Raw genomic sequence first — 13,260 nt, 5'->3', positions numbered from 1 at the left:
CCCGCTTACGTTAGAAATACTTCGACCTCTTGGTCATGGAATTACCTGCCATAACCACTGGGTGCCCATTAGTTGGTAATGGAAGCTAATGGGCAGCATGCCTAAGCCTTCCAGGGAAAGAAGGGGGAAAAAGAGGGGTTTTATTTGGCCGGTCCACAATGGGACCTCTGGAAAGGCTGTCGTGGTCTAGAGAAAGAAGGGGAAAAAAGAGAGTTAATGGGCCAGTCTGTAATGGAGCCTCTGGAAAGCTGGAAAAAAAGGAGTTTTAATGGGGTGGTCTGCAATGGAGCCTCTGGAAAAGCTGTCGTAATCCAGAGAGGGAAGTAAAACTGATTTTTAGTGGGCTGACCTGTAATGGAGCCTCTGGAAAGGCTGTTGTAGTCCAGAGAGAGAAAGGAAAAGAAGGGGGTTGTAATTGGATGGGCCATATATATATATATGAGAGAGACAGAGAGAGAGGAGTCATTTTTTTTATAGAACTACCATGAAAGGGAAGTCTTACTTAGATTGTACAAATATGAGAAATAAACTGAAAGTTTCGTAGCATGAAACAATAAAATTCGTGTATTTTATTATTATTATTATTATTATTATTAGTATTATTATTATTATTAATATTATTATTATTATTGCGGGGTCCGCAACGGAACATCTGGAAAGACCGAAAAAAAAAAGGTTTTAAATGGGCCGGTCTGCAATGGAGCCTTTGGAAAGGCTGTCGCAATCCAGAGAGAAAGGAAAAAAGGGGTTTTAATGATCTAGTCCGCAATAGAGCCTTTGAAAAGACCGGAAAAAAGGGGTTTTAATGTTCCGGTCCACAACAGAGCCTCAGGAAAGGCTGTCGTAATCCAGAGAGAAAGGAAAAAAGGGAGGTTTTAATTGGCTGGTCCGCAATGGAGCCTCTGGATAGAATGGAAAAGGATGTTATTGGGCCGGTCCATAATGGAGCCTCTGGAAAGGCTGTCGTAGTCCACCGAGAGGAAAAAAGGAGGTTTTAATGGGCTGGTCCGCAATAGAGCCTCTAGAAAGACTGAAAAAAAAGGGTTTTAATGGTCTGGTCCACAATGGAACCTCTGGAAAGGCTGGAAAAAACGGGGTTTTAATGGGCCGGTCCACAATGGAACCTGTGGAAGGACTGGAAAAAAGGGATTTTAGTGGGCCAGTCCACAGTGGAGCATTTGGAGAATGTCGTAGTCCGGAGAGAAAGGAAAAAAAGGGGTTTTAATGGACAGGTCAGCAATAAAGCCTCTGGAAAGACTGGAAAAAAGGAGTTTTCATGGGCCAGTCTGCAATGGAGCCTCAAGAAAAACTGGAAAAACGGGTTTTTAGTGGGTCAGTCCACAACGGAGCCTCTGGGAAGACTGCCGTAGTCCAGAGAGAGAAGGAAAAGAAAAGGGAGTTTTAATGGGCCGGTCCACAATGGTGCCTGTGGTAAAGGCTGGCCACCTAGTCATCGCGTTTCCCGCCGTCGAAGCCGCACACCACGCCGGATGTCCTGTGAGGTCTGTTAAGTCGGGGTCGCGCTACCGTAATCTTAAATCAATAACATTCAATCTGAGCAGAGACGCTGCTGCTACCTCTTACTGCTACTTCCACCACTGCTGCTGGTGCTGCTGCTGCTGCTACCACGGCCACCACCATAGGGGGCCGCTGGAGGACGCTCCCCCTCTCCTATCCCCCACCCCTCCCCGATATAGGATTAGAGGATGGAACGGGCTGGCTCGAGCTTCGTGTGCGATATACGGGTCTGTGAGGGGATGAGGTGGGTTGTTTGAGGGCCAGACGTGAGACCCGGGAAGGGGGTGGGTTTGGTTTTTGGGGATGGGTACAGGACGGGGAGACCGAATGGGTCATGCTGCTGATCGTAATGAGGATGGTGACAGAGAGACCGAAGGGTAATTAGGACATGAGGTATGAGACCTCAGGGGAGAAAAATGTGGTCTAGGAGGTAAAATATATTCGCTTGGATGACGAGCACAGGCGAAGGACTTATATTTGTAAGGTTCTTCAGATGGATACGTACAGAGAGAGAGAGAGAGAGAGAGAGAGAGAGAGAGAGATGAGAGGGCCGTGGCCGTGGGTTGAGTAAATTGTTTTAGGGAAGCGACAACCACCCTTGCATAGTAATGAAGTAGTGGAAGGGGAGGGGTAGGGGTGGACGGATGGGAGGGAGAGAGAGAAAGAGAGAGAGTGAGTGGAAGGAGGGGAGGGAGAGGGAGAGAGAGGTCTTGATAGTAGGAGCAGAGGAAGAAATAGGGTGCAAGAGAGCAAAAGAGGGAAGGGCAAGAAGGAAAGGGATGAAGATTGTGATGGCGTTGGAGGTGCTGCTACTGCTGGGGCTGAGGACTCTGCTGCCGAAGGAGATGAAGAAGGAAAATAGTATGACGTAAGGAAATAGGATTATTCCAATAACAATATGAAGGAGAACCTAATGCCCTTTTCTAGCCCAGGGCCGAAAACCCCGCCTGCCTCTTGATAAACAGAAACAGGAGAGGGGCCAAGAAATTTTTTAGACTGTATGGACACAATTCCTGAGACTGAACGCGAATTATTGTAGGGTCTAAATGAAAGCAGTTTGAAAGTGAAATGGAAATGAAACACCTTTCACCCGAGTTGACTTTCTTCTTTCTTAACTTTCTTCTTTAGTCACCGTCTTCTTTTTTTTGCATTTCTTCTTTCCCTGAAATCTCATTTTCATCAAATATTGCCATATCCTCTCTCATTTTTTGAGGAAGCATTGGTCCCATAGAGCAATAGATGCTCCTTCATATATATATATATATATATATATATATATATATATATATATATATATATATATATATATATATATATATATATATATTTATTTATTTTTTTAGATTTGTGTATAAGTGACTTACTTAATTAAGGATAATAAGTGGATCTTCATTAACGGCCTCATTATAATCGACAGCTCATAATATCCCTTGGCACTACTTTCTCTCTCTCTCTCTCTCTCTCTCTCCTCTCTCTCTCTCAGGCCATAACGTCCCTTTGCCAATACTCTCTCTCTCTCTCAGGCCATAACATCCCTTGACAATACTCTCACCTCTCTCTCTCTCTCTCTCTCTCTCTCTCTCTCTCAGGCCATAACGTCCCTTGGCACTACTCTCTCTCTCTCTCTTTCTCTCAGGCCATAACATCCTCTCTCTCTCTCTCTCTCTCTCTCTCTCTCTCTCTCTCAGGCCATAACGTCCCTTGGCACTACTCTCTCTCTCTTCTTTCTCAGGCCATAACATCCCTTGTCAATACTCTCTCTCTCTCTCTCTCTCTCTCTCTCTGTCAGGCCATAACATCCCTTGGCACTCTCATCCCTGTCAGGCCATAACACCCTTGTCCACTACCTCTCTCTCTCTCAGGCCATAACATCCCTTGTCAATACTCTCTAACACCGCTCTGTCACTACTCTCTCTCTCTCTCTCTCAGGCCATAACATCCTTGTCAATACTCTCTCTCTCCTCTCTCTCTCTCTCTCTCTCTCTCTCTCTCTCCTCTCTCAGGCCATAACATCCCTTGTCAACTCTCTCTCTCTCTCTCTCTCTCTCTCTCTCTCTCTCAGGCCATAACATCCCTTGTCAATACTCTCTCTCTCTCTCTCTCTCTCAGGCCATAACATCCCTTGTCACTACACTCTCTCTCTGTCGCTCTCTCTCTCTCTCCCATGTCACTACTCTCTCTCTCTCAGGCCATAACATCCCTTGTCACTACTCTCTCTCTCTCTCTCTCTCAGGGCATAACATCCCTTGTCACTATCTCTCTCTCTCACCCTGTCTCTCTCTCTCTCAGGCCGTAACATCCCTTGTCACTACTCTCTCTCTCTCTCTCTCTCTCTCTCTCTCTCTCTCTCTCTCTCTCTCTCTCTCTCTCTTAGCCATAACATCCCTTGTGTCACTCTCTCTCTCTCTCTCTCTCTCTCTCTGATTTCATAATATCCCTTGGCACTACTCTCTCTCTCAGGTCATGATATCCGTGGGCACTACTCTCTCTCTCTCTCTCTCTCACATGCCTCTTAGTGCAAGTGGTAGAGCCTTGACTTAATTAAAGTATTATGTACATGTTTGTTAGTCGACTAATGTGGGTTGCAGCTGGAGTCAGAGTGAAGAAAACAAAAAGCGGACATAATGCATCTCTCTCTCTCTCTCTCTCTCTCTCTCTCTCTCTCTCTCTCTCTCTCTCTCTCTCTCTCTCTGTGAGTGCAAAGCAATAGCGACGCCTTCAAGAGTATACGATTCTTCATGCTTTATTTGAGAAGCTAAGCTTCTTCCCCCTCCCCTCCCTATCCCACACACCCAAATCCACACCTACATCACACCCACACACCTCCTCCCGCCCCCCGCCCCCGCACACACGCTAACCCACTCACTCTCACCTGGTTTGCCACGCCCCATGTCTCCAAGGAAGAGCTACACACGCATCAGAACTGTGACCCTAAGGCCTTGTTGTGACCCTCCAGTCTGTTACTACTGCTATTCATTTACTTATTTATTTATTTGTTTGTTTGTTTTTTAATCCAGGCATAGAGGTAAAAACATTTGAATAGTCAGATTATTATAATACATGAATTAAGATTCATAAACAAATTCTTTTACAGATAGTAATCTTTAATATACAGATTGGAAAATGGGATTATAAAGAAATTCCCATTTATTACAGGTACTGTTTTATTGCATGCTCCACTGATTTTATGAGAAAAATTCCTCCCCATCTCAGGCGACCTTGTATTTCCTGTCAAACAGCCTCTTCCCTTATTTACCCTGTGGACATTTCTTCCTGGCGTTTGTCCTTTATCTTTCTCTTGTCGTCTTTCGGGTTGGGCCAGAGAGGTAGAAAGGGAATTCCAAAGCTATGCCATGTGCAGGAAGAAATTTGTGTAGATATATATATTATATATATATATATATATATATATATATATATATATATATATGTACAGTGTGTATGTATATATATATATATATATATATATATATATATATATATATATATATATATATATATATATATATATATATATATATATATACACGTGTGTGTGTAATGTCAGTGTGTGTGTATATATATATATATATATATATATATATATATGTGTGTGTGTGTGTGTGTGTGTGTGTGTGTGTGTGTATACAGCTACATGAACAATACACAATACACACATACAACACCTAGAAGCCTACTTCTTCGTCTTCCTCTCTTCTATTATATTATCAGCTTCTGTAGCAACCAGTCATCTGCACGGACACCACAGAAGAACCTCCTGTGGCTCAGAAAGACGAAGGAGACTCGGCAGGGTGAATTGACTCCAACAACAGATGTCCCTGCGAGGGAGGCCGTTGTGCACTTGACGGCGTGTTTGGGTGGTTGGAGGACGTGGCCCAGCGGGGGCCCTTGGTAGGGAGGGCAGGGGACCCACTTGCCCCTCCTTCTGTTTCTCTTAAGGGTGGGGGCGTCCTATAAAGCCTTGGTAACCCCCCGCCCCCTCCCACCCAACCTTACATTCCCATAAAGGATTCTCTGGAATAAGTCGGTGGTGCCATCCTTTTTTGGTTTGGAGAACGGTTCTCTCTCTCTCCTCTCTCTCTCTCTCTCTCTCTCTCTCTCTCTCTCTCTCTCTCTCTCTCTCTCTCTCTCTCTCGTTTTGAAAATCTGAAGGAGAATTTCTCCCTCTCTCTCGTTTTGGTTTGGAGAATGCTTCTCTCTCTCTCTCTCTCTCTCTCTCTCTCTCTCTCTCTCTCTCTCTCTCTCTTTGGAAATTTGCTGAAGTTTTGGCTATGCTTGTTCTCTCTCTCTCTCTCTCTGGCTCTCTCTCTCTCTCTCTCTGGACGCAAGTTTATACGTAGTGTTTCCCATGAGCCTGTGAAGGAACCTCACATGACGTTACACAGAGAATGAAATAACAGCTGTATCATTTTAAAGACCCACATAAACAGAAATACATCTAACATAATTATTTGGATTTTATGGGACGTAGACTAAAAAAATATTAAAATAAAATAATTGCAAAATTTCTGTAAAATCTGTTAAGATGAAGAAAGGAAAACTGAGATTATGAAATCGTATAGATGTGCTGTAGATTATTGAAAATAAATTTTCATTAATACCCATAGAAATGGTAAAGTTATGTTATAAATTACATTCAGATGAAAAAAAAAGGCCAGCAAACATTATTATAAATATTCTCCGAGGAAAAGGAATCATAATTTGTGAAGCTATTTTCAACTTGAACGTATTAATATAACTTGAGAATCATATTACAGATGATGTCTGTTGCTGGTATACAGTAGTGTTGTTGGCAGCACAGAGGAAATGTTTCCAGCCTTAAATGCTATTTTCTAAGATTTTCCCGTTGCGTATAAAAACCAGATCAAAGTGAAAATAAAGCATAATTATATAGTTGAGGACATTCCTGCGTCAAAAGTACCCTGCAGTTAATAAATGAACTTAGTATCTTAATAAATGAACTTAGTACCAATTTCAGGTTCATTTGAGTGAAAATTACATAAAGATTGTAACTTGTTTTGTGATTTAGTCTGTGAACCTCTATCATTCAAACTTGATGAACTTTATTTTGCGAAATATTTTGGTTTTAGTTCATTAAACAGGAAAGGGCTTAACATATTATAACTACCTTTGGGGCATTTAAACTATTAAAAATGTGTGACAGTGAGTTTTGACTTGTATTCGAATAAGTCTCATTTGGTACGCTTAACTAGTTGGGAATTTATGTCCAAATTCATAAATATTGAAAGGATTCCATAAATATATTATTGGCTATGAAGCATTTAAACCGACAAGAGTATGTGATCTTCACATGTGAATCTTAGGCTTCGGATAATTCCTTCCCAAAGTTAGACATCTAGAGAAAATCACCCATTAATTGGTTCACACACAAAAGAAAACGAGCAAAAAATGCGCCGAAGTTTCTTCGGCGCAATCGAGTTTTCTGTACAGCGTTTAATGCTGTATGAAACTCTCAACCACGGCCCATGAAAATTTCAGCTACGGCCCGGTGGTGGCATGTGATGGCACCAATAACGGTGCCAGACGCACGATCATGACTAACTTTAACTTAAAATAAAAACTATTGAGGCTAGAGGGCTGCAATTTCTTATGTTTGATGATTGAAGAGTGGATGATCAATATCCAATTTGCAGCCCTCTAACCTCAGTAGTTTTTAAGATCTGAGGGCGGACAGAAAAAGTGCGGACGAACGGACAAATAGCTATGTCAATAGTCTTCTTTTACAGACAACTAAAACTTTAGTTTTCCTGTAAACCTGGTAACAGACAGATTTGCTAGGAATGTAATTCAAAACACATCATTACAGTATTACAGGGCTAGGAAAATGTCTGCAGTTTCTGTATGTATGCATTCTTTATGCAGTGAATTATACATCCAGTATGTTGTATGTTTAAACATATATTGTATTTTAAGTTTTTCAATTGATGGTACTATTATATACTAAAAAGATAATTTTGAATTGGGAAATATTTTGCAGTCAATTTTTTTGGCGATTCGCGCGAACGTTATTCTCTGTAGAAGTGATTTTTTTTTTAGCAATAATATTGTTTTCATTATTATTATTATTGCGCTCTCTTCGTGCTAAACAACTCAGGTTGGTGGTTTAGCCACTGAGAATAGACGTTAAATTATGAAAATAGAATTTTAATGTGTTTAGAGGAAAGACCGACCCATTTTGCTGCGTACATTAAAACCTTTAATAGAGTCGAAAAGAATGAAAGTGCGCCCATCCGGGATCAAATCAATCAATCTGGAGTGACGTGAAAGGCATCACAGACTGTCATGCCAAGCCATTAATACGGTAATCACCAAACACAAGCGAATAAAAGTAGACACGTGGCCCCATATTTTCGAGCAATAATTGCAGGTAGCATCGGGCGGGTTGCTAACGGCGGGGGGTCCAGCTGGCCCTGATGGCTCGCTCGCCGACCACAAGTGACGAACGACAAGCGTGTGACTCAATTATGTGCCCAACTATACACCTCACTATTCATTTTAGCTCGACGACGCCTTTCAAAAAACAAACGAGGATTCAGCAGCAGCCTCGTTTTCGTTTCAAAGAAAGAGAGAGAGAGAGAGAGAGAGAGAGAGAGAGAGAGATCTCACACGGCACGGCTCTATCAGTCTTGTCAAAGCCAGGATGCGACAAAATGCATGAAAAGGTGGCTATAATTGAGTCTCCCCTCCTGACGGGTCACTGAACCGTAACAGAAAACGGGAACAAGGGGAGTCGACCCTCGCCTATCCGAGTTGACATTTGTATAAAAGAACAGCGGGAAGGTAATTAGATAAACTGATAAGTGAAAGAACACCGCAGCGTACTAGAGGTGGGGGGGAAGAAGGTTGGGGGAGTGGGTACCTCCATGTGGACGGGGAGGAGGGGGGACAGAATCAGGGAAGTAAAGGACAGAATGAAAACAGAAGGACAGATGAGGGAAATAGGACGGTTCCAAAACCAGCAAGACTTCATTATATGTGTTCTGGGTGAAAGTTGAAAGGGTTTAACTGTGATTGATGTGTGTGCGTGTGCGTATGTTTGTGTGTGTGTGTGTGCGTATGAGAGAGAGAGAGAGAGAGAGAGAGAGAGAGAGAGAGAGAGAGAGAGGAATATATCTCCACTCAGAAAATAAAACCTGGAGAAAATGCCATAACTCTCCATCATCGCAAGCTTTCTTTTGCAGGGTGCGCAGCCCCCTCTCCTATCCCCCTTGCAACCCCATCCCATTCCAGAATCCCTCAAAACAGACCCCTCCCGCTCCTCCCACCACTAAACCCACCCCAGGCAGAGAGAAATAACTAAGAGCCAAAATGAAAGTCAAAACTGTTGCAAAAGGAAGAAGGCAGATTAGGCGCTAGGGAAGAAGATAAGATTTGGCCCACCTATCCCCCCCCCTCCCCGCCCTTCCCCATCCCCTCCCCAAAATAAATTCCCAGAAAGGTGAGGCGTAATAGCCATAGCACTCACTGCCTGGGAGAAATTATAACCCAGCTATTCCAGGCCTCCGTAATCTCATTCCCACGTTTTAATATCTTCCGGAGGTGTGAAACTTTGGCCGTTGGCCTGATCCGAAGGGACGATTCTTTACCGTGGCCACGACTCTTTTGGGGAAGATTCTTAAAGATTCCCAAAGCTTCTGCGACGGCTGTTATACACAGAGGGCTCAGTTCCAGAGATTAACTGGCCCTAGGGCTCGGGGGAAGGGGACGGTGGCCCCCTGGTTCCCCCTTCTCTTTCCTGCGTGGCCTTTACGTAGCATACTCAAGACTTTGGCCAAATGGGCATACGCGAAAATGTTGCAGCGTTGCTGTCAAAAACATGCTCTCTTCTTCTTCTTTTTCTTCTTCTTCTTCTTCTTCTTCTTCTTCTTCTTCTTCTTCTTCTTCTTCTTCTTTTAAAGTGCTCTTTCATAGACCTCAACAATATAGATTAAGATTACATTTAAAATTTTAATATTTTGATTAAGAATTGGACCATCGTATTTTCAAACTTTTAGCCAAACATACACACATACACACACACACACACACACACACATATATATTATATATATATATATATATATATATATATATATATATATATATATATATATATATATATACACGTCATGAAGGAAGCAACAGGGAAAGGCATCCTCATCCTTAAACAGTTTATTTCCAATACAGATTGTTTCGTGACGAATTCAAGTCGCATTTTCAAGGCTATATAAAATATAATTTGGGAACGTTAATAACTCTAATATATGGTGATATGCAATGGCAGCAGCTCTTTATGAAGTAAAAACATTTAAGATAAAACACCTCATTCAAAGACAATCCATTATAAGTAAAAGGGGTTCACTAAAATTTTAAAACAACCTACGTAAACGAAAGAAAGAGCAAGACCAACATAAATAAATAAAAACAGAGTGAGGAAAGCCAGTTGCCCAAACTAGGCTATAAACAACTTTATGGAACACGATTGAGCGTTTAACGACGGCACATCATTCTTTTTGATAATTGTGGATTCTAAGATGGTTAAGTCGTTGTTGTTCTGCACTTGGCCTAAGATGGAAACATCCTTGCTGTCAATATAAGTTTTACATCATTCTGAATGGTTACGTATATTTGATTGTTCAGGGTTAGATAACCTGGTATCTGTTCTATGGCTTATGCCCCTGTGGGAATCTGTGCACGGACCTAACAGCCTCTTCGAGCATCACACGTATACCCCTTGATGACATCCCGGGGAAGTATTCGATGCTGGACGAAAGCAGAGAACTGAGTCGGTCTTTGACTCTAAACAGAGACCCTATTCTTAAGGGATTTTTCGAGAAAATTTTCAAATTCAAAGCAGGAAAACTCTTTTGAATAATCGATGTGCATTTTCTTCTGAAAGTATCGTCATGCACGAAAGGGAAACTTGCATGCATCTTCAGTTTCGGCACAGTAGATACAGGTGTTGATTGAGTCATTTTCCCCATTAGCAATTTTTTTATGTACCTGGAAAAAAAAATTCGTGAAGGAAAACAGTTATTAGTGAGATTTTTCATGAAAAAGGATATTTCGTCGTGGAAGCTCATCCAGTTTGATGAGTGAGTCTAAGCCCTATGGAGGAGGGTTAAAATAGAGTTCAATGTAAAATTAAAGAAAAACGAACTACAAAAATGAAAATTATCCCGGAAAATCCCTTAAGAATAGGGTCTCTGTTTAGAGTCAAAGACCGACTCAGTCCTGTGCTTTCGTCCAGCGTCGTATACAAATACGCTTGCCCGGGATGTGATCACGGGATATACGTGGGATGCACGAAGAGGCTGTTAGGTCCGCATACATTCCCACAGGGGCGTAAGCCACAGAACAGGTACCAGGTTATCTAACCCTGAACAATCAAATATACGTAACCATTCAAAATGATGTAAAACTTATATTAACAGCAAGGGTGTTGCCATCTTAAGGCCAAGTGCAGAACAACAATGACTGAAGCATCGTAGAATCCACAACTATCAAAAAGACTGTATGTACCGTAGTTAAACGCTCAATCGTCTTCCGTAAGTTAAGTATATCTTAGTTTAACCAGACCACTGAGCTGGTTAACAGCTCTCCTAGAGAGGGCTGGCCCGAAGGATTAGATTTATTTTACGTGGCTAAGAACCATCTGGTTACCTAGCAACGGGACCTACAGCTTATTGTGGAATCCGAACCACATTATGACGAGAAATGAATTTCTATCACCAGAAATAAATTCCTCTAATTCTTCATTGGTAAAATTGTTTATAGCCTAGTTTGGGCAACTGGTTTTCCTCCTCTGCTTTTATTTATTTATGTTGGTCTTGCTCTTTCTCTCGTATAGGTAGGTTGTTTTAAGATTTTAGCGAACCCCTTTGACTCATAATGGGTTTGTCTTTGAATGAGGTGTTTTGTTTTAAATGCTTTTACTTCATAAAGAGTTGTTGCCATTGCATTTCACCATAAATTAATTTGAGTTATTAATGTTCGCAAATTATATTTTATAGCCTTGAAAATGTGACTCGGGATTCTTCGCGAAACGTCGCCATTGGAAATAAACATTAAAAGGATGAGAGTGCCTTTCCCTATTACTTCCTTCAGGATGTATGTATCGAGCCTCAGCTCCGGCCCTTATGTGTATCTATCTATCTATCTATCTATATATACATATATATACAGTATACACACACATATATATATATGTATATATATATATATATATATATATATATATATATATATATATATATATATATATATATATCGTGCCTCAATTCAGCTCAACTCATACCTATCTATCCATCTATCTATCTATATATACATATATATACAGTATACTTATATGTATTTATATATATATATATATATATATATATATATATATATATATATATATATATATATATATATATATATATATATATATCGTGCCTCAATTCGAGCTCAATTCATACCTATCTATCCATCTATCTATCTATATATATACATATATAATATTACATACATAGTATATATATATATATATATATATATATATATATATATATATATATATATATATATATATATATATATATATATATATATATATATATATCAATTCCCTCAATTCATGCTCAATTCGCCTACACTATACCTGTCTATCTATCTGTCTATCTATTTATCTATCTATCTATCTATCTATATATATATATATATATATATATATATATATATATATATATATGGTATATATATATATATATATATATATAGATGTATACATACATACATACACACATACACACACACACACACATATATATATATATATATATATATATATATATATATATATATATATTTATCTCGTGCCCTCAATTCATGCTCAATTCATGCTCAATTCATACCTGTCTATCTATCTGTCTATCTATTTATCTATCTATCTATCTATCTATCTATCTATCTATATATATATATATATATATATATATATATATATATATATATATATATATATATACATAGATACATACATACATACATACATACACACACACACACACACACACACACACATATATATATATATATATATATATATATATATATATATATATATATATATATATTTATATATATATATACTGTATATATATATACATATCATGCCTCTCAATTCATACCTTGTGACAATGGGACATTTACACCTAATCTAAACGTATATCTTGCTCTGTCACTAAAAAATATATAATATGGAGACCTTACGTTTTTGAGAATTTTCCAGGTAACTTTATCCCTTCTGCTGTCGCTTTCAGTGCCTCTATAAAATTTTTTTTGTATTTTATATAAATTCTGTCAGTATTTTATACAAAATTTTGTCGATAATTTATAAAAGTTTGTCATTATTTTATGAAAATTCTGTCTATATTTATACAAATTCTGTCAGCATTTTATAAAAATCTGTCAGTATTTTATAAAAATTCTGTCCGTATTTTATAAAAATTGTCGGGATTTATAAAAATTCTCGCAACATTTTATAAAAAATCTCTCAGGATTGAATTAAAATTCTATCAGCATTTGATAAAAATTCTGTCAATTTTTAAAACAATTCTGTCGGTATTTTATAAAGATTTTCTCAGTTTTTTTAAAAATTCAGTCAATATTTAATAAGAATTATTTCAGCATTTTATAAAAATCTGTCGGTATTTTATAAAAATTCTCTCAGTATTTTATAAAAAAATGTATCAGATTTTT

General features: G+C 39.2%; 1 protein-coding gene across 1 annotated transcript in view; it reads right to left on the bottom strand.

The window, feature by feature from the left end:
* Positions 1 to 13,260, bottom strand: part of Hr51 (Hormone receptor 51) — a 154,790-nt gene that overhangs the window by 123,256 nt on the left and 18,274 nt on the right. The window contains exon 2 of the mRNA XM_067132191.1: positions 9,325 to 9,441. Within this exon, the coding sequence (XP_066988292.1) occupies positions 9,325 to 9,441 (117 nt within the window). The remainder of the gene's footprint in view (positions 1 to 9,324; positions 9,442 to 13,260) is intronic.

Source organism: Macrobrachium rosenbergii, chromosome 31, assembly GCF_040412425.1.
Source record: "Macrobrachium rosenbergii isolate ZJJX-2024 chromosome 31, ASM4041242v1, whole genome shotgun sequence".
Taxonomy (NCBI): Eukaryota; Metazoa; Arthropoda; class Malacostraca; order Decapoda; family Palaemonidae; genus Macrobrachium; species Macrobrachium rosenbergii.
Note: the sequence above shows the minus strand (reverse complement) of the source record. Positions and strands in the feature narration are given on the sequence as shown.